The sequence below is a fragment of the Apteryx rowi genome, unplaced genomic scaffold (genome assembly GCF_003343035.1).
Source record: "Apteryx rowi isolate R43461 unplaced genomic scaffold, aptRow1 scaffold_182, whole genome shotgun sequence".
In the NCBI taxonomy this organism is placed as follows: Eukaryota; Metazoa; Chordata; class Aves; order Apterygiformes; family Apterygidae; genus Apteryx; species Apteryx rowi.
In genome coordinates, this window is record NW_020448108.1 from 689,533 (window position 1) to 714,338 (window position 24,806).

The 24,806-nt window shown below is 42.5% G+C and overlaps 1 protein-coding gene across 6 annotated transcripts; it reads right to left on the bottom strand.

Moving 5' to 3' along the window:
• Positions 1-4,061: 4,061 nt before the first annotated feature.
• On the bottom strand, positions 4,062-20,981 carry PTGR1 (prostaglandin reductase 1). Of its 6 annotated transcripts, none has more exons than XM_026061528.1 (11): positions 20,861-20,981; positions 17,362-17,422; positions 14,910-15,016; positions 12,890-12,935; positions 12,087-12,146; positions 10,680-10,847; positions 9,121-9,238; positions 8,664-8,819; positions 6,953-7,058; positions 5,751-5,869; positions 4,062-4,776 (listed from the first exon to the last, which is right to left on the bottom strand). In XM_026061528.1, the coding sequence occupies exons 2-11, from the start codon at positions 17,403-17,405 to the stop codon at positions 4,666-4,668; spliced, it is 1,035 nt and encodes a 344-aa protein (XP_025917313.1). In that variant the 5' UTR covers positions 17,406-17,422; positions 20,861-20,981; the 3' UTR covers positions 4,062-4,665. The 6 variants fall into 6 exon arrangements, with proteins under 6 accessions (XP_025917313.1, XP_025917314.1, XP_025917315.1 ...); XM_026061529.1 differs by lacking the exon at positions 17,362-17,422 and adding an exon at positions 15,709-15,812 and having other exon boundaries at positions 20,861-20,980; XM_026061530.1 differs by lacking the exon at positions 20,861-20,981 and adding an exon at positions 15,709-15,812.
• Between the last annotated feature and the right edge of the window lie 3,825 nt (positions 20,982-24,806).

Consider the following 24,806-nt stretch of genomic DNA (forward strand, 5'->3'; position numbering starts at 1 on the left):
CAGTAGGAGACTTGAAGGAATCAGACTGCCTCCCCCACTGCAGCTATTGAGCTGTGGCCATAGCAGCTTCTCTGTTATCCTGCGCTATATTGCAGGCAACTTTCAGCCACTCTGTCAGGAGGGGCTGTGGTCCAGTGGGTGGCAGGGTTGTCTGGCTCAACTTGCTTCTTCCGGTGCAGCTACCCAGTGACATGTCCCCCAGCCCTGGGATGTTGCTGTTGCCTCAGCTGACCCTTTCCTGTGTGAGAGCCAACAGTGGCCATGCAGTGAGAGGTGCCTGGTGTTTTGGGCAGGGTCATGCCATGGTGGGGAGGGGGGAATCCTCCTAACGTCTAGAGGGATAGAGAGGAGGCGATGAGTTTTGTGGGGTTCCTGGTCCTGCAGAAGAGGAGGGAGATGATGTGTTCAGCCTGACAGGTTCTCTGTGCCTCAGAATACCTCATTCAACTTTTAAAAAAGAGCAAAAAGTCACTGGCTTCTGTTAAAGCTTTCAAATGCTGCCCAAACTTTGTCTGAGCCTTGTCAGAAAAGAAGTGCTCTGTATCACCAGCATCCCAGGGAAACAATGTTTTCCTGTCTTTCCAGGGCTGTGAATTCAGTGTCAATTTACACAAGGATTCTGTGTAACACACAGATGTAGAGATTAGGTTAGTCATGGGACTGGGAGCATCCTTTGCAATGGAAGGAGAGCTCCTTGGGGCAAAGCAATTAAAGACAGATGCAGGGAGGGAGGTCTGCAAATGGTGTTGGGATTTGAGGGAGAGGTGGAAGAAAGGACTCAAAAAACAGACACTGATCACACCGATGGTGATAATGCACCATGGTGGCTGCAAACATTTGGTAACAGAAGGAGAGACAGGTTAGTCTGGAAGGGTATGTATAGTTCTGCTGCAAACTGCTCTCTCTGGCAGGTGTTGATGTTGCGAGCAGCAGTTGGTAGGGGATAAAGTTGAAAGGGCCTGGGAGAGCCCAAAGGAAGGTAATGGAGCCTGTGGGGCTGACATGGTACAATGACACCTCTGTGGGCAGTGAGATGAAGGGAGTGTAGTTGCCTGTCTTGTCTTCAGGAGGTTTTCCAGGATGTCATTGCCTGGTCAAGGCCTGGTGTTATGAGATACTCTGGCTCACCCATGTGGTATTGCTGCAGTAGGACAATGGAATAAAAAAAGGGTTGATCAAGTCCCTGGAGCAGTGACAGAAAGATCTGGAGACCAGAGAAAGGGTCTTTTCTCATGTCAGACTTTTTCAAAACTTTCACTTAAGCTTGGACAACCCTCCTGAGTCTGGCTTTCCAAACTCAAAGAGTGCTCATTCTCCCAGATGTGTGTAGGAACAACTGTACTGGGTTACCTCCAGCTATCTCCCTCTGCTCCAGCAGCAGGAGCTCCCCTCAGTAAGGCTATGTCAGAGCTATTGCTGATGTACGCTGCCAGGATGCATTCTGTGGAGTTTGCTGCCAGCTTTGTGGATGGCTGGGTGCAGAGTTGAGATTGCTTTTGTTTAGTACCTGGGGTCAGAACTGCTGTTTCCATCTGTGTGTGTTTGTGTGCAGGGGTACTGGGCTGAGATGTTCCCATGCCTGCCAGCCCCCTGGATGGTGCACTGGAGAGAGAAAGCTTGCAGTGTTGCATTTGACCTGAGTGCAAACAGTCCTGGCATGACTCAAGGCCGTACATGACCTGCTTGGAAAAATGCTCTATACTGATGAAATCCTAACTAGATTAACTCTCTTCTAGTGTTGATCCCTGACCCTTGAGTGACTGAAGAGACTGACATGCTGCCAACAGGCAGAGCAGGACCGAGAGGAAACCAGGCTTAGCAGGAGCCTGGCCATGGCATGGAATCTCTGCTCTTCATCTGAAACAGCTGTGTATTAAATCCACTTCCTTGTGATGAAGACCAAGTACAGAAACTTTGGCAGTAAGCAGGAAAAGTTCGAGTAGGAGCTATGAGGACAGGCATTTGGTGCAGCTGCTAGGCCATCTTTGCACAGCATTGGTAGGTGGTGGGAAGCTGCACTCAGCACAGCTGAGCTGAAAGTGAACTGCACTTCAGTGCCCTTATTTACAGTGGAGGTTTCTTGCAGCCTGGAACTAAGAGGCATAGCTGGTCAAAGGCCTCCAGATTTGGTAAGGACTTACTAGAAGCATCTGAAGAACTTGTAAAACTGTTGTGGAGATGTACATGCACACCTGTGTGAAATGCGTTTTTCCTTCTCTGGTGAGGAAAAGCAGAAGTGGTCCAGGGTGGTACCTGGAGATGAGGAAGAATGCAGGGTAGCTGGGGCAAGGTGTGAAATCCATCCTCACTTGCAGCTGGCAAAGACAAATTTGGGACAGATGCAAACCTCCACAAGGTGGCAGTGACTGACTATTAACCTAAAGGGAAGGTTCAAGCTTCTAGATATCCGTATGGCATCATCTGGCCTCTGGGAATTGGAACATCTGGGATGAGGTGGGGATGTCTGCAGCAGATGTGTGGATAGAAGGACTCCAGGGATCAAAGAGTTCCCCAAGGTCATCCTGCCCTCCAGCTGAGTCAGTCTATTAAATTTCCTAATTATTGCTTCAGGGAAGCAATCAAGTTCAGTTTTTACCCTTCTATGTAACCTTTTTTTGTTCTGCCATATATCTCTGAGAGAAGATGCAGTAGGGTGAGAAAGGGCTCACACAATGAGCAGCTCTCTGAACTGTGCAGCCTGCTGATGAGATGCAATGTTTAGTTTTAATACCACTTAGTAGTATCATAAGGAGTTTGGGGAAGAGGAAACTCCCCTAATGCCTATGGGATACATCTGTGAATGATTATCTTTGGACCAAAGGGTCCTTCATATCCCCTCACCAATTTCTATTTCAGCTGAGCTCTGGCCTTCCAAAGTCCGTCCTTGCATGCTGGGCTGCTACTCTGCATTCCCTGGCTAGCCCATCTCCATTTCCCCTCCTGGACATTTATACAGTGTTTGAGCTCAACTCAGTTCCCCTTTTGGCCAAATCAGTCTTGTGTGGCACCACCTTAGCTCCCTGCACAGCAGAATGGATTGTTGCACTTAGGGTGATGTTTCGAGGGGCGTGTTGCTGCTCTAGCTACACTGCCTGAGGGTAACAGTCTGCTTGGGGGCCCTTCAAGTCATCCAAACCACTTCTCTCGAGCTGATCCTAGAGGCTTGTAGTTTACTAGGAAGCAGAGTCCATGTTCAGCTAGTGAGGACAGGGACAGGAAGTAACTCCCCATGCTGTAGGTAGCAGCTAGCAGCAAGCTAAGCTATGAGTGATCAGTTTGGAGCAGCTGCAGCCTAGCTTGTGGGGATGAGAGACGAACAGGAACAGTCAGGGGTCACGGGAGCAAGGTAAGAGCAAAATGTTCTGGTCACTCCTATAGAGCATGCATCAGAAAAAGTGGCATTTTGACATCAGATTTGATTCACCTGATGAACGAGGCTTGAATGAAAACAGCACTGGAGGCTGCAGCAGACCTGTGTCTTCTCCTGTGGGGTCAGCAGGCAGCAATACTCTCCATGAATAGCTCCTAGGTTTCAGCAACATATAGCTCTTTGCAGCAATTCCCAGGGCTTCCTGAAACAGCCCTCAGTGTAACAGGCCATGGTGAACTCCTCAAGGTTGGCTGATTCCCAAGCTCAGGCAGGTTGTTTTTGCCAGAAGCTCACTGGAGGTAGGGTGAGCCTCAGTCACTTGTCTCTCTAGGCTCCCTTTGTGCTTCAGAGCAACTTGCCTCATGGCACTGCCTCAAGAACCCCAGCTTGTTGGCCCCACAGTCTGATCCTTTAAACCTCTGGTCCTGAATGTCTCAACACTGCTCAGCCATCAGGTGTGTGTCATGGTATTGCGGGTGAGCTCAAGGGGAAGACACAGAATGATGCTTCCCTCCCCCCACAAAAAACAAAATTCCTCAGAAGTAATCTCACTGTTTTCCAGGATTATATCCATTATGAACGTTAACACAGCTAGGACTAGTAAGAAGGAAGTAGGAATGGAAACATACAAAAGCTCCAGCAAAAACAGCAGAAGTGTTAAAAGAAGAGGAGGACTAAAACACAAGCAAAGTGTCTATTAATAGATTTATTTTTTATTTCCATAATCTCAGAATAGTTGAGATATCTATGTTGCCTGATGAAAGCAAAAACAAAACAAAAATGAAAAAAAAAAAAAAAGCCAGCCATATGAGCAAGCTAGGAGCCTCTGCCTACTGTTAGCCTATTCCTTGCTCCTTGCTAGTGGTTACAAAATTAAATCCCCTCTTGCTGAGTTCCAGGCAGATCAACAGATATTAGTCATCAGATGTGCCATCAACAGGCAAAGCCTTTGGAACTGCATTTTCCTTTCTATGAGTCAACTTAAGTTTGGTTCAAATTTGGTGAAATTTGATTTAAACTGTTACAGTTCTGATTATGGTTTTCTAATGTACAGCAAGAGGTTCAATAGTTTCAAGGCTTTGTATACAGCTTTGGGGAACAATTCTCAAGTTCCTCAAAAGCTAAACCATTTGCATATACCTACACTTATTAGAAAAATAATTTTAAAAAGTTATCATCACAAAGCATCCAGCGAAGAGACAGAAACATGCCTTTTGAATAGTGAGGCAAAAGCACTTAATTGAGTAGAATCACATCCTCCTGTGCCAATGTCTGAGGAACAGGATATGTGACCTTCAGACCTTTACGATGGCTTTTCCAAGATTTTCTCCCTTTAACATTCCAATGAAAGCTGCTGGCATATTCTCAAATCCTTCAGTGATTTGTTCATGGTACTTAATTTTTCCCTGTGAAAAGGAAGAAAACAAATTGCTGAGTCTTCATTTCATCAGCTGCCTACTTTTTATTGTCTTTGGGAGACTAAATTGCTACCAGATTCTCTCCGGCTTGTATGTTCCGGCTGAAACAAATGTTAGCTAGCGCACACCAGGGTAACTCTGCAAAACTAGATGTGCATATGGTTGTTCCATGAGAGGATCTGCTTTTGCACCAAGATCCTCCACTAGAGTCAAAACAGAGCAAAAGACACTGCTATAGAAACACACCATGACAAACTTAGTGCAACTCAGTCCCCAAACAACGAATAGGTAGGGGATTATTTCCTCAAAGCCAGGCTCATCTCTATCTATAATTGAGCATGGAATTGCAAATCCAAGTGACCAGAGGCTGAGTGTCCCCATATCCTCGGTTTATAAAACCTAGAGCCTTTTAGCCTTCCATGTTCACACTCACTAGCTTTTCACAGCTACAAACCAAGTGTTAAACTTGGCCTTCATTTAGAAAAATAAAATTAGAAAAATTCTCTGGTAACTCCCTTCAAAGCTTGGCTCCCAATTCCATGAAAGCACCAATTCTTGCCAGTAATTCCAGCACAACAGTACAATGGAAATCCTTGCTTATATTACAAATGAAAGAAGTGTGAAGGAGCAATAGAGAAATTACTCTAATTAAAACTGTTAGGAAAGTGTTTTGAATTAAAATGGAAGGATCCTTTTTCAAAAGCCTGCACATATTCTGTGGTATATCTAAGTGATGAACCACCAGTTAGCATCGCAGGCCTTAGCAAAGCTGAGGGGATGCAGCATGTTCAGTATGGTTTGAGTGTCCCCAAAATGCTCAAAGAGCAAGTCAGGTGGAAGAAAAGTATCTATCTCACTGGAACCTCACCTCACCACCTATGATAAGAGACTCCTTGCAAAAAAGGAAGCCATGGTGTGAGCACACCTGCTGTATTACAGGAAATCACCACTTTCTTTCTTACCTCCAGGACCCATTTTAGGAGTGCCTTCTGACCTTCCTCCCGGCGGTTATTCCAGCGGTGAACAATAAACCCTTCCATTTGAAGCTCTTTGAAGATCATTGGAAACTGAACATAAGGTCCTGCAAGAGAAAGGAACCAGCAAACCACTCTTAGGAACAGTTCTATTTAAAATTGGACCCAATGCATAAAGAGAAGCTTTCCACTAGTAAAGAAAAGTGCATCACTTTGTTCCAGCCAGAAGCAACTTCTGTCCTTTCCAAATAGAATATCCAGGACTAAAGACCAAGGATTCATAGACAGAGTCACCCACAAAAACAAAGACCAGATCCCTAAAGCTGAGCTTAAATGTCCAACACTTCTGAAACAGTATAATTCAGGAGTCAAGTGGCCTCAATTTTGGCTGAGGTGCTTCAGCTTCATCCTGAAAGTATTGTTTTGCCAGCTTGTTTGATAGCCTATTTAAAGCTCAAAATCTCACATTACTCTTTGAAAGTTGGCAAATTTTCATATTCTTTCTAAATCTCAAAAAACTTAGATACATAAAAAACCAGTTCCTTAGGTGTGATAGTCTCCCCACCCTCAAAAGCTCATCCCATTTTTAAAGTGATTTGGGAGTCTGAAGACAGTCACCTGTCAGAGAGAATTCCATTTCTAAATCCTTTAGTTTTTTTCTAGAAGACAAATTTGGAAAACTGCCTGCTACTGAAAATGAATATGCATCTCAGCCATATTTCGCACCAGTTTCACCAGTAGCCGAATTCTTGGCACTTGTGAAATGGAACAACAAATTAAAACTAAGCTGCCTCATCTAAAAAACCTGACAGAAAATGCATTCTCTCATCTAAAAGTATGCACTGTGCCAGTGTCATCATTCTACCACACCTGCCTTCTTTTACTCATCTGTATCTACTTGGATCCCTGGGGAATCCTGAATTAAGTAGTTTAGTCTTTCCTTCATTTCTAATCAGCTGATGCTTACCATCTGTTATGAGAGTGTACAAAGGAGGGTGAATGTAAGTATTCATAGGGCGTGTGGCCTCACTCCAGCTGTCCCAGAATCATGGTCAGCTGTCTAAATGTACACACATATACACTCAAATGGCCCACTGAAACAACCAGTAAAAACTCAAGAGTCTCCCAACATGTCTCTCTACCATCACCAAACAGTAACTAAACTTAGATACAGGAAAGCAGGCCCACACCTTTCTGAGGCACGGAGTCATTGTACTGAGAGATAGCTCCACAGACTGCAATCCTGCCGTATTTCTTCATCTGGTGAATGGCAACACTGGCAAATTCTCCACCCACCTACAAGAAACCAGAATAAATGCAGTATTAGATAAAATCCAGTTTTTGGCATTGACTGCCACAGCTTGCCAGCCTGAAGTTGCTGCACCAAGGACAACAGGTTCAATCAAAGGGAAAAATGCTAAGTTTCACTACTCCAAAGCTTTTGTGGCTGCAGAATCCCTTACACTTGGTCAAAGCCTATGAGAATTCTATGTCAGTATCTTTTGAAGAAATAGCTATGAACACAGGCAACCAGTTTTAACTCAAATCTCTGCTTCCATGATGCTTGGTTTGGAAGTGCTGGGCAGGATTCACCCTTAGAGAGATCCCTTTCTTTAAGGAGCACCTCCTGGCCCACCTCTGCTTTTTCCCCACACCAGCCTGCACTTTTACCTGTTCGCACCATTGTGATGACAAGCTTTAACTTAATGATTTTCTTCTCCCAAATATTCCCAGTGAAGAAGGAGCCCACAGGGACTGGCTGTACTCAGAAGGGTACAGCTTTTAATTGAGAAAAGTTGTGAAAAAAATTACTGCTAGGGACACTTCTGCACAAAAGTTTGAAGTGAGAGGGAAGGGAATGGACATGACCTTAAAAGCTGCTTAAGACCTTAACAGCACATGACATTAAAGTTGGGAGGGAGAGGTAAAGCAACCAAGAACTCCGGCCACAGTGACAAGTGCTTTGCCCTGACATTGTGCATTCACAAGGATTCCCAGAAAAACATGGGACACATGCCAGTTCACACAGAAATATAGGACTGTCATCCCTTGGTCAGTGATCAAACTGCTCACAGAAAGACATGCTAAAGGAGTAATGATGGCTGTCCCTTAGACCATGTGGTAACTCAGGGAGTTTTGATATCTATCTGCTGCTTGTCATTTTAACTCTCAGTGGCTTGCCCTGTTGGCATCTAGGCCAGTGCCTCAGCTAATACCCGCATGTAGGTATGCTATACACACATGAGTTACACCAGTGCTAGGGAAATAAAAAAAAGCCAGGGCTTGTTCTCTGGCTCCAGCACCAACAGACATGGTTTGACTCCCTCCATGCTAGTAAACTCTCTAAGCCTGCAAAACAGCGTTGTCATTTTCAAACAGCCTATCAAGAACAGTCCATAGCCCCTGTTAACTCTAATTGTGCCTCGGAGAGGTCAGAAACACTCTGCAGACCGCTCTAGCAATTTTACAAGTAGGTCTTGTAACTGTTTTTTATACCCATATGTATGTAGTCACCAGGACTGTGCACTGCAGGGCCACGCACTCTTGTTCCACTTCCAGCAACAGCAGCAAATTGTCTGTGATCCAAGGTGGGGCCAGAAATGAACTGCAGCTCTCTGCCAAGCCTCGGTTAAATGTCTTCTGCTCCCCTCACCTCCCAAAAATCAGACATACTTTTGAAAGGACTCTCTCTCCCTTCACAAACAGCAATAATAATCCAGGCTTCTCTTTCAATGTTTGTTCTTTCTATTACTTCCCAAGTTAAGTTTGGGAAGGGAACAGAGAAGCACTAAGCTCTTAAGGAGTCCATTTCTCAATGGGGTTTACATTGCACTGAGTTGCTGCTACAGTCTAAGGAAAGACAATGGTCTGCTCTTGCCCAGTCCCTCCCTCTGAACTCACATTATCAAAGAAACAGTCGTAGCCATCAGGAGAGGCTTTATGCAGCGCTTCTTTCAAAGATGTAACAGTCTTGTAATTAAAGGCTTCATCAAAGCCAATTTTTTTCAGATAAGCAACCTTTTCGTCTGAGCCAGCAGAGCCAACCACTTTGCAACCCTGCGAGGAAAGAAAGAAGAATATTTCTAAATCCCCTGGCAACACAGGCTGACACCTACATGGAGCACTGGGCTTAACCTGAAAGTCAGGCTGTCATGAACATGTCAGTTCCTGAGCTCTAGGAAATTTAAAATTAGCTCTGCTACATCTTCAGCAGCTTTTCCCATCTCAAGACCATACTGCAGACACACCTTCAGAGATTCTTGCCCTCCCCTCAGTCTCCTGATAATGCATGACCTTATTCCTCTGTCTTCCAGACCAGCCCTCTGTGGCACAAGTACGAGTAGTTCAAGCCACTCACTCCAATTTTAGCAAGTTGCCCCACCACAGAGCCCACAGCCCCAGCTGCAGCATTAACCAGCACCGTCTCTCCTGGCTTCATCTTGCAGACCTCCAACAGACCAAAATATGCAGTGAGGCTGGGAAGAAAAAGAAAGAATGTTCTGTGAGGAATAAAAGATGCCAGACACAAAGGTGTGACTTGACCACAGTAATCAAATAACATCATGACCAGAAAAAGGTTCATTTTTCCCAATTCTTTATGAAATACTAGTTAATTTGAACAAAAATTAGTCCAAACAGCTTCTCAAGTTAGCTTGTGAGCACATCCGCTTATGCTAAAAGGCTCCAGGAAGTTCAGAAAAACAAGACACACTACTGTGAAACAGGATGTTGTGGTAGAGGTCTACCATAGCTGAAGACATCTTTCCTTGTGCTCAGTAGCAAAAGAGAGGAATGCAGAGATCCACTTTATAATTTGACAATCTAGTTATGAACTGGAAAAGAGAACAAATCCAGGCTAGACATATATCAGTTGCCAGCTAGTTCCTATTAGATCAAGGCAGAGATTAAGACAGTCATCACAAATCCAGGCTCATAGAAAAAGAAAACTGGTGCAAAACCTTGCTGAACACTGGCCTACAGCTCCCGAGTACTACTGTGTACAGGTATGGCTGCTGAGTAAACAGCAGTTTCTAAGAACCACCATAGTTTAGCTTAAGCACGCTCTACTGATCATATAAACACTAAATGACATTATTATCTGCAGGCTTCTTGAAGCAACCTGATCAATCAACCCAAAATTCCAACAGTTAACAGTTCAAACTTCTCTCAGACTTCTCATTTCAGGCCTAAAGCTTCCCAACTGGCAAATTTGTCTAGAAGCTGTATGGAAAAATCTGCCTTGCCTGATTTCGGAATGAAATGTAAGTTCTGCATCATATAAAATACACCAATTATTTTGAAAGCCTCCTGTGTCAAAAGGATTCACTGAGGCAATATTTCATGTACAAGCTAAAAGAAGGAGGTAAGGAATATGGAAAGGTGACCAAGAGTATGCAATAATGTTTTTATTGATTCTCAAGAACAGGAGCTCTATTTGACTCCTACAGTGGAATTTAAGGATTGCTATTTTGCTGCAAACTGCAACAGCTGTGTCTTTCCAATTTGGGGTATCTCTGGAAATACAGTGACAACAGCAGAGACTGATAAGGAAAAGCAGCCTAGTCCAAATGCCAGTGAAACTTGAGTCTTTCTGTTAAGGTTAATTCAGATTGAACTGGGTTCTTTCCAGCTCCGGCTGGAGCCTTTCCCTGCCCCCCCCCCCCAACCTCCTCAAGAAGAGACACCATAACCTCCAAAGTAAAGTAAAAAAAAGAAAGGAACATTCTAAGTTTCTTTCTTCTGATCTACAGAATGGGCCAAACTTAAGTTCCTCTACAGTGTGAGGGCATCCTTAAGTACCAACATGGGTTTTACTAGAGTAGAACAAGATGAGGGGAAAAGGCCATAGAAACATGCAGAAACATTCTGCACAGTGAAAAATTCAGAGGACAGCTTCCTTTGGATCTCAGTACTCACCCAGGCATGCCAACTGTCCCAAGAGCTAGAGATTTGGGGAGTGATTCCGGCCAGCTAGAAGGAAGAGAATGTAGCTCTTTCCCATTGGAGACGAAATGAGTTCTCCAGCCACTATTAGCCACAACAAAGGCTCCCACCACAAAAGCAGGATTCTTGCTTTCTATAATCCTGTTTAAAAGAACAGAAAAAAACAAAAGGAATACCCTCTCTGAGACAGATCCCTACTGGCTCTTGAAAAGAAACACTAACAGGCCTTCCCTGCTTTATACCTGTTGCTCTGTAATGCAGGAGGAAAGAAATACTTCATGTCAGGGTATGTACCTGATGATGCTGATGGTTTCCAAAGCCTTTTCTGAAATGACTAGTATGTCTCATCACTGGAGGAATACTGGGCAAGATGAATTCCTAGACTCAATCCTACCTGTGCAAATCCTATGTTTCTATATAGACGCCAACAATTTTGACTAGCATCAACCAGTTATGGATTCAGGCTAGGCTTCTACAAGCTGGAAGGCAGGAAATGAACCTGCCCCTTTTCAGCAAACCTGGACCTCATTCAAAGGTTGAATATCCTGAAGATGGAACATCTTGGGGCAACAAAACTCTTCTTAAGACCTGTTAGAAAGCAGCATCTAATAATGGAGAGAGGTTCATACTTCATACCTTCTTTATAACAAAATGAAAATTCAACTTCCTTACCCTAATGAGAAAACTACTTTGGGAAAGAGTAGGCATCAGCCTTGAAACACTGAAAACAGTTGGCCTTCTGTTCAGCAGATCTGGCTTTTAATTTATCCCCACCCTCAGTGTTTCTGCAGAAAAACACAAGAGTCAAAGGCCACAGATGTTCTTGGGCAGAAACTTAGCAGCAAGAGAGCGAGCAAGCTGACCAAAAGAAAAATTGGTGAAGCTAAATTACCATAAGGTTGGAAGGAGATGGATTTAAGGTCAGATAGCCCTTTCGGCTATGCATAGAGCTGTATCCTAAGTGACACTGAGGTATTCTCAGCTAGAATAGTTCATCATAATAGTTCATCATCATCATAAAGTTTCAGGTATGCAATTATTGCACATCACATTTTAAAATGTGAAGTTGACACTTCATTCCAGGTACAATAATTGTTGGCCTTTCGTACCTCTCCTTGTAAAAATTTCCTTTGAACATATCACCTACATAAATAATATATGGATGGCACAGGAGGTACGAATGCTCTCCGAGAAGGGAAAAAAGGTTCACAGAGAATAAACACTGACCAAGCAATTACAGAAAAAGAATACAGTTGCTACAGTATGTAGACTCATGTCAAGAAAAGGTAATACAAGGCCGCATTCCTTTATGACTTGGAGTCTGCTGGGTGGTGGATAACAAGGTGAGAGCACAAGACAACAAATTACTGAAGACCTTACCTGGCAACCTGTGTACCTATCATTATGTCCCCTTCCTTCATGTCCCGTTGACTGTAAGGTCTGTAACACAGCAGAGAGATGGCTTACATATATAGCAACTATAATGATGTTCCAGATATGCTGCAGAGTAGTAGCTACTGGCTTACCCAGAAACAGTGCATAATCAGTCATGCTCAACAGAATGCAGAAAGCCTGTCTCTGTAATGACATAAATTGATGCTTTCTATAGCCAGTAACTCAAGCATCCCATCTTGACTGAATATTTAGCTAATCAGGGACAGGATAGCATTAACCTTCCAGGTATGGCCCACCATTACAAGGCATTACAAGACACCAAAGAATTACTTCTGAGACCAGGCTCTTCCAGACTTCTTCATAGCTCTTGATAAATTACACAGTCTCTCTGTGCCTGAATCACCCTCTCTTAACAATGGCAACCAGCAATTTCCTATTTAGAATGCAAATCCGTAAGCACAGGGTTGCTAAGATAACCACAGCAGCTACTACAACAAGACTGCAGTCTCATTTGAGTTCACTGTATTCCACAGGAAGAGACAGCACAAAGAATAACTGCAGAGACCAAGGAAACTCTAGGGCTGCAGCAAAGTCCTAATGTCCAGCTGAATCTGGCACAGCTCCATAGAGGGAGCATCACAATTTACACACAACATTTGACACAAAGCAAACAAAGGCATGTGGCATTCTGGCAGTGGAGGATGCTCCCACTGCCTGAGCTTTTACAGTTTACCTGGGAGCTCAAATGAGTTAACCTAGCTAGCAATTTAAAAAGAAGAAAGTTATACCTCATGTAAGGATCAACACTGAGAAACACTGATTCAAGCAGCACCTCTGCAACAAAAGACAAATCAAATTCACAGGCATCAACAGTACAATAAAGTAAAGGTCCCACAACTCAGTCTTAACAAAAGCTACAGAAATTCTTCTAGCTCACAAGCCCCATATCCCATCAACCTTTATGGATAAACTACTACAAACAACTGCTACATTCATTGGCTTTGTTTGGATAAACACTGTGCTATTAATGAACATAGAGAGTGTCTTTTTAGAAGACTAGCTTCTTTACAGTGCTATTTTTTTATTTACCTCCTCTCTATTTAGAAAGGTCAACAGGCTAGACCCCTAAGCAAAAGACTAGGGTTTTTTGTGACCCAAATACAAAATGCCTTGTCAGGATTCAACCACCAGAGAGCGCCAAGAGACTACAGTTACCATGGGACAGATCAACAACAAGCATCACTTTCCTCCCATAGAGAAAATAACCCACACTTTTCCCAGGTAGCTTAGATTGATCCTCTTTGTTGTCTCTAATGTTACTTGTGAAGTATATTGTTAAACAAATTTTAATTTAAACTTTCATTCACACAGAAGTTTAAGCATTCAATTCTGCACCCAATAATACTTTTTTATTGTCTGTGCTGCAGTCTAGCTAATAAAAGCTAGAAATATATTTAGACATAAATCTTTTCCCATTGCTTAGAATGAGCAGGAAGAATAATCAAGGCATGTAACATAACAAGGAAGACCATCTCCTTTAAAAGTGTTACTCTGGTATGAAGTTATGCCCCTTCTTGCTGCAAGGATTAAAATGGAAGGAATGAATGGCTCCATGTTCTTAAATACTTGCAGGCTTAAAATTCTGCCCCCCCCCCCCCATTTTTTTAAGTGTGCCTGAATGCTATAGAACTACGGATGCTAAAAGGATGCTTAAAAGTACATATGTTATATAAGAAAAAACTACCTTTTAAGACTTTAATTTGTAAACAAAACTAGCACTTCAATATAACTTCTTTGATGCACCTACTAAACTGGAGTAACTTTTGTAAAGGGCAAGTGAAGGGTGTGTGTGGATGTCCATGTGAAGCCAAACCAAGGTTCATTCTTTTATTAAAATCTCTTGAGTAAAAGAAGTTATTCTGTTCCTTACCCCTTTCAAAACAGAGAAACACAGGAATAAAACCTGTGCAATTCATCTATTTTAATTTGCCCTGACATGCTGTAACAACAGCTCGAATATCACGGATAAGCACTGGCAAAGAAACAGATTTTGAATGCAGAGAGAAGTCTTACTGTGTTCCTTTTTAAAATGAAAGACCAGCCCCCACTGGCTCCATCCTTAAGGACTCCCAGGCAACGAGGCACCCATGGACCATCCTAAGCATCTTGTCCCTGCCAAACAGCTACAGGCTCACTCCCATCCCAGTCACTCTGCCACCCCTATGACTATGCTCAGTACTTTCTCTACCAACCTAAAAAATTCCATGGACAATCCAGGCACTCCCACAGGTTACCACCCTCTCCAGCTTCCTCCCAAGGAATTTGCAAAAAAAAGCCTGTGACAACTTTTCACACGGAAGGCATGTTTGGGTTTTACTAGAATTAACTCATTTGTGTGTGCCATGGTTCATTTCTCTCTTTCTAAATTAAATGAATTCTAGTTCTTTATTGCAGTTGGTTTTCAGAGTGTACCACTTCAGTAATTTTCTCCTGTTAGCTTTATTTGTAAACATGTTTGGAAAGCTTTGCCATGATGCACCACACACAATTAGGCAAGGTGGGACTTTGAAAGGCATGCCACAATAGCCTTGCACTGCAGTTAGCAAGAGCTCAACCATCAGTTTCAGCGGAACTACCAGAAGGAAGCATTTCTCAAAATCCACCAAGCCCATCTGTATGCATGTTCTTCAGCAACTGCCCTGCTCTGCCAAGGCACATGGGTTGCCATAACCTCTGCCAAGCCACTTCCAAAAATTCAAGCTTGAGAAACATACTGCCTCCAAAAAAAAGGAATGTCATTCTACTTACCTCCATCCTTTAGTTTGGGCAGCTCTATTTTTTTCAGGTCAAAGTCGCTGGTTTTGGGGAAACCTTCAAAATGCTTCTTCAGAACCCAAGCCTTGGCAGTCACCATTCTGCACAACAAACAACATATTCAAAGAGTACCTGACAAAGAGTTGTTAAATGGCATTAAGCTGCTAGCAGGGGCTGGTTTAGACTTTATGACCCAGAAAAGGTCAAGCATCCTGACTATATCCTGTCACACATGAAGGTTTCTGCTTGGAAATCCTATGGAAATATCAACTGATCAAGCAAATATCTGGAAAGTACTCTCACTGCCTAAGCAATCCAGAGCTTCTCACAACCTGCTAGACCTCTCTGCCTACTGGGCAGTAATCCCTGGAGTAGTATGTGAGAGAGCCCCAACAGAAGCTAGTGGTAAATTCTAAAGAAATTGAAGAGGGAACTTCTCCTGCTAGTTTAAGCACCTCAATCAGAGGGGAGGAAAAAAAGGCAATTAAACTTACAATTTTGCCCTGACTACAAGGGATGAGCACTGACTCTAAATTTTTACAAGCTTAAACCCAAATGCAAGTCAGAAATACAAAGGTAAGAAAGACCTCTTTCTTAAACTCTAAGTCTTTCAGTGACTTCTCATATGTTGAAAGAAGAAGTATCTCCAGTTGCCAAACTCCATGCTTGAAACTGGGAAAACACTATCACCAGCATTTTCCTTAAAACAGGACTTGCATTTGTTTTAGCCTCACAGTCCCCTTTTCATTCCTCTAAACAAGCATGCAAACAAGCAAAAATAAGAAGTTTATACTTAGAACAGGCAGGTGGAAAATGCTGACTTCTGTTGACAAGACCAGTCAACGAGCTTCTGTGACCCACTCAGTGAGAGGCTGGACTTCTTAGGTCACACACATTCTGAGAGGCAAAAAAAATATCTGCTTTTATCAGCAAAGGAGGTACCGCCCTCAAGGCAACTCCTTGGGCACAAGCTTAAGCCTTCAGTAAATCTCATGCAGGGCACACTCAAAATGAATTAACCTTCTCCCATTAAAATTTAAGATCACTTTAACAACCAGTTCCAGTTCAGCATCCATTAAAATAGATAGGCATGTTCTGGAATACGCTAAATGAAATATGCAAAACACAGAGTTCTAGAACCCACAAAATACTGCAGTCTAGAGACTGAAACTTCCCCCCAGATTAGGAATTTCTTCAGATCACATCTCACCAGTCTAGCCCTAAAACCCTTAGAGTTCTGCCACTGGGGAAGAAACACTTAACTAAAAAATGATGAATAAAAAGTCATTGCTCAATCCATCCATCAGTTAACAAGGTAAATGATCCATATGTATACCACTAATGTGAAAGAAAATTATCATGAGATTTAGATAGTCAAATGCCTGCATGCTCTCAAATGACATCCGTATCCATATGTGTGTTCCCACATCTTTACTGTTATCAGTATCTGCACCAAAGGATTAAGACTTATGTGATCATGTCTCTGCATGCTCTGATCTCTGCAGATTGCAGAGGCACCTTAAGAAATGGTGGCAGGCTTTGGCATCTTGCCTCACTGTGCTACTATAAGGCACATAGCACAGCAGAAAACTTTGTCCGGGGACCTCACTGTCTTCCATTTTAATTTTTCCTGTGAAAATAACCACACAGATATGAAGGGTGGAAAGAGTAAAGAAACCAATATATAACAGCATGTTTAACTATAAACACCTCAAGGCAGCAGTACTAATTAGGAACAGAAGCCTGAGAAAATAAACAAAAAATTTTAAAAGCGCACAAGTAAGCACTAGGAAGAACAGGGCAAGCTCCGCATTATTTAGATTCACCAAGCAGAGCACACCTGACCCAGAAACTTGTCAGCACTCAAGCAGTCCTCTGCAATGAATTGGGAATCTTTCTTTATCTTATAAAATGTCGTGTACACTACACAAATCTTGTGTAAAGATCAGAAGCAAGCATAACATAGTCCAAGGGTTCCTGCTTACAGCTTTAGAAACTTGCACAAAGGAAACCATATACATCAGGACATGTATGTCTTTGACACAGTGAAAGGCAGTATCATTAAGTTCATTGTAAAAGCACTGCACATCATAAAAGTGCATTGCTGAAGCATTTGGCATTAGTAAGCGAGTAGCCAAAACCTGCATTCCTCATAGCCCACATAAAATCACAAGAACAAAGGTCATGGACTTAACTGCAGCAGTTGCAATTTGAACTGCAAATAGATTAAAACAAATAAAAAGTCAGGGGAGTGCCACTTGCTTGATTTTTCCACCCATGGCTGCACTTGCTTCGATATTAGCAGTGCTTATCTGTACTTTTCAATAGCAAATACTGTTGTGACACTGTAACAACATAGCAAACTCAGTAAAAGACCTGACAGGAGGAAAAGGTGAGTTCATTTCAAAACAGGACTGATTTCAATTACTCTCTTAGACACACATACCCACAAGCACTAAGATCTGGTTGTCCTCGTGGTCTGTCCAGCATTCATGTACCCAGGTGGTCTGGCCAGGAATGTGGGGGGCAAGGGACACTGGTTAGTGAGCTCTCAACACAGTCTCTTGAATTCTTAGGTTGGCAACCATGTGCTAATTCTGGATGTGCCCTTTGTACTGTTAAGGAGCTAACAGTGATTCAGAAATACTTTGTTTCCCCATCCTGTCCCACCTCTGTAAGTCATTAATACTCACTGCTTTTTGCCTCTTCATCTGTGTGTCGTAAGGCTCCATCCCTGTTCTTTATCTTCCCACCACTATCTCTTAATAACCTGAGACTTTGATTTTATCCAGGTACAGGTCGCTCGTTTTAGGCTGTTCTTTGTTTTCCTTATCTGGGTGCTCTGAGAAGCTGCACAAAGATGTGCTGTCCAAATCTAACTGCCATCAATACTTTCAATATTTGTATCCTTTCTTCTGCTGTTCTTTCTCATGCTTCCACGCTCAGACCTTCCCATTCACATTAACATTCGCACTGCTTTATAAATTTCCATACTTTTTGTGATACACATATCTTTCAGTAGAGCATTTCAAGCAAACATTTCATTAGAGCTTCTACAAACTACAAGATTAATTTCATTGAACCATTTTTATTTCTTTTAGGCCACTAACACTGGGAACAGGACAAATTTTATGCTGACTCCTCAAACCTTGTACTGAAATCTCATTACCATCATCACTTCAAAGCTAGGGAACTATGCTGCAGCCTGGGAGGAAAAAAAATAAAAATAAAAACACCACAAACATATACTTGATGAGTGGATTCACAAACCAATTTCCAAGTTAGCAATGAGAGATTATTTGCATGTTTAGATATGAACTGATAAGAACTGATAAGAACAAAGTTGCTTACAAATGTTAAAGAACTCTGAAGGGTAAAGGACAGTGATGTAATGTTGGTTAGAGATGCGCTAAAAGCACTGCTGCACTAATAAACATGTGGAAGCCACCTACTCAACTCTAAAAGCAGCAACCACTGTGCTGTGAAAGTACTTTGTTGTTAAACTCAGTGGGTTTGGATAATACATTTATTTGTGTATTTTCTGTACAACATGTTTTACAGACCACTATAACTATTAGTTCAGAGAGGCAGCTGTGATTTAAAAAACATAGAAAGGACAGTCAATGAGACTGATAAAAAGACTCTTGAAAATAATTAGTTCCCCCCCCCCAAAAAAAATCAGGTGATGATATTCCATGTATGAAATTCTTACAAAAGAATCATTAAAGCTTTCACTGAAATTGAAGTTCAAGACAACATTAATTCTGGTGTTCTTCAAACCCTCCTTGTCCTCTGGTCTGGTCCACCAAGTTCTCATATGGTAATGTTTTACATTAATCTCTATTAACTTTTTCCATAAAATCAGACACCTAGGAAAGAAACAATGATTTGGGGAATCTCAGGTTTGTGTACTAACTGTAGACCCACAAAGCAAAGATCCAGCCTGTGTTCTCACACTGCAAGTGGTACAAACTGTAGCACAGCTGCAAGCAAAGCACCTTTGGACAAACAGTCACAGCTCAGTCCCCAAAATCAGAATGGGGAAGGAGGCTCACAACACAAAAAGGAAAAGCGGAAAAGAAAATAAAGAAGAGACGGGAATGGGATCCCATAGAAGATGCTAACAACTGGAGAGGAAGGCCAGAATTAAAATAGAGGACAGTCAAATTTGAGAAGCTTGAGAGAGTTTGACTGGAGGACGAAGAGAGGGTAGTGATGCCTGAACTAAATCTGGAAATCTTCACATCGAAGTAGAAGAGTAGTGAAGCTCTTAGGGAAGTGTGAGTCAAATTAGATACCACAGACACAGTAAAATCATCATTCTTCCTTAAATAATGCCGAGAGCTACATTTGCATCTTGTGTAGGAAAGCTTCCTAGTCTGGGCTTGCCCAAATCTAACCTTGAGGACAAAACTGTCTTAGAAGCCTGTCAGTTACAAATAAATTCAGTGCAAACTTGGGGTTAGGCTAACAGTTATCTTGCTGCTAGTCACAATGAATTTGCAGATATGACTGTAATAGTTGTTTCCTTTTATCTCCATTCTGAAGCAGGACCAACTATGCCACTAGCTACGTAGGAGCAAACAGGGTATGCTTATAAACTGAGCGGAATATGTGTCTCAGAAATAATTCATCTGTAGACTGGTGCTGAGGAAAAAATGTCAATCATCACAACAGCAAAGTTTTTCGGGAAATCATCACCTGATCCAGTCCCCTCTTTCAGATCCAACTTATGCAGTCTTCTATGGCATTTCAAAGCTGCCTGCCAGGCAACAGCCTACAGGACTTTCTAAATCCTTAAAAAATAAAAATATCCTTACAAGAATTTGTAAATCCTTGGCCATAGAGACTATATGATACAGAGGCTACATTGGAATTCTCCATACATTATTAATTATCTGAGAGTAAATATGGCCTCCTACTTTAAATGCCTGGAAGTCTTAGCAAAAATTATCCCTTCCTCCTCTCTGATTTAGCTATTACAATGCTTTGTCACAAAAAATTTTTTTTTCCATGTGATAAAAAATGAAGTAAATACAAATCATTCCCAAGCTATTACTGGCAGGCACTAAATACCTGAGCAAGCATGACACTGCATTACAGAACAATGAAGCTGTAAATTCACTTTCTCATGCAAAGCTATCAATCCCTGGAAGCAGGTCAAAGATTGGAAGTGAGAAGTCATTGTGCAGTAAAAACTGTGCCACAGAGCGCTGTTGCAACTCTGTAGTTCCAACAGAGGTTCAACAGTCCACTAGGTCTGCTGAACGAACTCACACAGAAAAAAGGGGAACTAAGACACATGCAGAAATAGGTTAGCAGCCCTTCAGCTTTCAGAAATCACACAGAAAATGAGAATCTGAAGAACTGGATCTGATAAGAAAAAATAACTTGGCATTCCACGGATAAAGAGAAAGCCAGAGCACTGGAGGTGACCTGCAACCGACAAACCAAGCCAAAATTTCTTGAAGCACCAACTGTGGTTTCCTGGAAACTGCAGTGTGCTCTCAAACTCCTTTCCAAGGCACTTTTTCAGCTTCCTCTAATTTAAAAATGGATGCAGTCCCAGCACATATTGCAACACCAGTAACTACAAAACTCTAACAAAACTTGGTACACCCTGCAGCACAAGTTCTCAACAGTTTTGCTTTCCTACATTTGCAGAGAAAAGTCCATTAGTACAACACAGAGAGAAATCTTTTATTTCCTTGATTTTACAGCTGCCAATGAAAATCTTATTTTTTTAAAAAAAAAAGTTCCGTTAAGCTTAAATATCTAGAAAACTCCATTTAATATAAAGCCAAAACTTTTGACTATACTGAGCAAGCAATTTTGTTTTAGGAAAAAAAAAACAAACAGGAAGCCTCAGACACGCAAGAGCTTCAGGGCTTATTAAGCCTGCCAGTTGACTGCTCTTTTCCTCATTTCTGTTGCCCATTACTTACCTTTATAAAGATTAAGCACCCCAGCCTCTTGCAGTGTAGTGTAAGGTAATGACGCAACTCCGACCCTTTCTGCTAGTCGGCTCTGTGTACTCAGAGGGGAAGTTACAAGCATACTTTTGAGTGCCTGCAGTTCCTCTGAGGCCACCTGCTGAATTTCTGTAGTATTACAAGTACACATTCAACAGCATAGCTAACGCACAGCTTCTTCTCTGAATGAGTTCCTTCTCACAATATACGCTACCAAATTCTCCTTCCTCGAGAAGGAAACTCACTGCTCCAACCTACAGTTCATATTGGAGATATATCTGTCATCGTCTGGTCTGCACATCAGACTAACTCATTATCATTGCAATATATCCATATTTAGGAGATTGAGAGATAAATGGAAAGATAAAAGGACAGAAGGAAAGAAAAGGGAGGGCTCATTGGGAGTCTAAAAAATTAATATGGAGCCTGTGAAAGTACAGAACAGTGATCAGCACTCGTTATACTACTATTTACTATCCATAGCTTTGGACTGCAGACAGCATGTTACAACAAAGGCCAGAGGGCCTCCACACTCTCTCAGCACATACAGAACTGCTCAATGAAGTAGTTTATTATTCCACAGAGACTGCAAAAATATGCATCTATGCAAAATGCTGTCTTAGGTCTCCCAGATGCCACAAAAGACAAACCATTCTCCTAGTGACGTATAGCCCCTGAAAGATTTCTGTCTCACAACCCATGAAGATTGGTCACTCACAGGTGATAGGCCTTCCCTATCTTCTGTAAAGGGGAGCGTGCATCTCTCTCGCTCTCTCCTCCCCAGGAAGCATTCACCAATGTCTAATAAGGTGTGTGTCTTCCCATATCAAGGCATCCTCAGGATTTTTCTCTCCTTTTTTTTTATTAAATGTGTCAAACAGCTTCAGAGTTAGATCCCCTTAAATAACATACACTCAAAATGAAACCCATGCACACACAACTTGCACAATATGAACCCTCATCCTAAGAAAGCAAGCTAAAATTGAGTCCTTCTGTCAAGTTTATACCTAGTCTAACACAAGCTAACTCGGGAGAGTTAGAGCAACAATTACACATGCCACTGAGATTTGAAAGACTGTAAATCTTCAGGTTTGAAAGAAAAATTCTTAACCCCTGCTGTACTTAGCTCACCTACTTTTCTTGTGGTTCAGCCACTTCACCATGTGAAGATCAGGGCCCCTCCAAACTGTCAAGACTGAGAGTTGTCATGCTGATTCCCCGAGGACTGCATTATCAATCTTTTTTTTATTTTTATTTTTTACATAAATGGAGATCCAGAAAACACACAACTACAATCATTCTTTGGACTTTGGTTTCTCTGGCAAACGATTTAATTTCACATTTGAAACCTCTGAGTACATACTATTCCATTGTCCTTATGCATTCAGGTGGACTGCAGTTTATTCAGGGTCTCACTTCCATCTTCAGGATCCTTTTTCTCAAGGGTCCTGAGCCTTCATGGGAATACCAGGTCAAGTGAGGTATCAAAGCAGATACAAACCTTCCATCTCAGCAGGAGATTTAGAGTGGGAGAGCAAGAAACTGTACCATTAACTTTTCTCTTGCTGAGATTCTGGAAAATGTGGAAACATTTGTCCAGGGAAAAGGAGAGATTTGAATTATTGTGGGAATAGATATGAGCTTATACTGCCTGGAAAGACCAACAGGTCAGATGCAAGCAATTATGCACCTCATTCTAGATATGCATTATTTTCAGTGGACAGATTTTGTGAATATAAAATGCTCACCTATGACCCTGTAAATGATCTGATTTATGCAAGTAACTCCCCAAATAATACGCAGATTTTGACTTATGTTCCCATTTAAGCAAATTATTGCCTTGACCTTGGCCATGGTGCTACTCTACCTAAACATTTGCTATAATGCTCCCCTAAATCACTGGATTTACTTCTCCGTTTCCCTTTCTTGCAGGCAGATCTGTTTTTCCTGAAGCAACAGGGTAGTCAGACCCTGAACCTTCAGCTCAACATCTAGATCTGTAGAATATAGATCCTATGACTTTCCTACCCAACCGAAAAGGTGACAAGCTCATTAAAGACTGGAAAGAGTTTAGCTCCTTCAGGAACAAGAGATTAAATAAGCAAGGCAGACACACAACTATTCATTCTACACAGCTTATGGCCACTGTGAGCCAATGTGCCAAGCCAAGCCCTGTGGTACAGGCAACTTCAATCAATTACCAGCTTGCCTGGCCTGTATGAGGAAGAAAGGAGACTAAAGAAGAGAAAAAATTTGCATAGCCTAAGACCCAAAAGACTCCCTGTCTCACACCAACTCAAAGCTTGTAATGTACATTGCCATTACAGAGTTATGCAGTTGACTAATCTGCCAGCCAGGCACAAAGATCACAGCAGCAGAGAACTAAGCTGCAGGATAACACTGTTTTTTTAATAATAAAAAGTCTCAGTTGAACAGAAGTATTCTTTATGTTGCTGAAATTTGACCAAAGAAAAAAAATCACTGTGTCCACAGTCATCTTTGTTTTCCATCACCTTTAGAATCACAGAATAGTTGAGGTTGGAAGGGGCCTCTGGAGATTGCCTAGTCCAACCCCCCTGCTCAAGCAGGGTAACCTGGAGCAGGTCATCCAGAGCAGGTTGCCCAGGACCATGTCCAGTTGGGTTTTGAGTATCTCCAAAGACAGAGACTCCATGACCTCACTGGGCAACCTGTTCCAGTGTCCAGTCACTCTCACAGTAAGAAAGTTTTTTTCTCATGTTTAAATGCAATCTCCTGTATTTCAATTTGTGCCCGTGGCCTCTTGGCCATTCATTGGATACCACTGAGAAGAGTTTGGCTCTGTTTTCTTTACACCTTCTCATCAGCTATTTATACATACTGATAAGATTCCCCCCAACCCCAGCCCGAGCCTCCTCTTCTCCAGGCTGAACAGTCCCAGCTCTCTTCAGCCTTTCCTTGTAGGACAGATGCTCCTTAATCATCTTTGCAGACCTTTGCTGGACTTGCTCCAGTCTGTCCCTGCTTGTCTTGTACTGGGGAGCCCAGCACTAGACGCAGCACTCCAGATGTGGACTCACCAGGGCTGAGTAGAGGGGGAGGATCACCTCCCTCAACCTACTGGCAATGCTCTTCCTCATGCAGCCCAGGATAACGTTGGTCTCCTTTGCCACAAGGGCACATTGCTGGCTCACAGCCAACTAGTTGTCCACCAGGACCCCCCAGGTCCTTCTCTGCAAAGCTGCTTTCCAGCTGGTTGGCCCCCAGCATATACTGGTGTATGCAATTTTTCCCCCCTGCATGCAGGACTTTGCACTTCCCTTGGTTGAACTTCATGAGGTTCCTCTCTGCCCATCTCTTCAGCCTGTTGAGGTCCCTCTGAATGGCAGCACAGCCCTCTGGCATATCAGCCGCTCCTCCTAGTTCTGTATCATCTGCAAACTTTCTGAGGGTGCACTCTGTCCCATCATCCAGTTCATTAATGAAAATGTTTAACAGTCGTGGTCTCAGTATCAACCCCTAGGATACACCCCTAATGACTGGCATCCAACTGGACTTCATGACGCTGGTCACAACCCTTTGAGCCTGGCAGTTCAGACAGTTTCCAGTTCACCTCACTGTCCACTTATCTAATCCATTCTTCATCAGTTTGTCTATGAGGATGTTATGAGAGACAGTGTTGAAAGCCTTGCTAAAGTTGATATTCATAACATTCAGTTCTCCTCCCTCCTCCACCAAAACAGTCATTTGGTCACAGAAGGCTATCAGGTTGGTTAAGCATGATTTCTTCTTCATAAATCCATGCTGACTACTTCCAGTCAACTGCTTGTCCTTCATATTGTTGGAAATGGTTTCCAGGATTAGTTGCTCCATCACCAAGTGCGATCAAGGTGAGGCTGACTGGCCTGTAGTTCCTCAGATTCTCCCTCTTCCCATTCTT

What these genes read in the sequence shown, in the direction of transcription:
- PTGR1 (XM_026061528.1), bottom strand. Translation starts at nt 17,405, where the DNA reads ATGCTGGACAGACCACGAGGACAACCAGATCTTAGTGCTTGTGG. An exon ending in CCAGATCTTAGTGCTTGTGG is followed by an intron (nt 15,017 to 17,361) that starts GTATGTGTGTCT and finishes TTTGTTGTGCAG; the next exon opens with AATGGTGACTGCCAAGGCTT. An exon ending in ACGACTGTTTCTTTGATAAT is followed by an intron (nt 7,059 to 8,663) that starts GTGAGTTCAGAG and finishes GGTTTCTTGTAG; the next exon opens with GTGGGTGGAGAATTTGCCAG.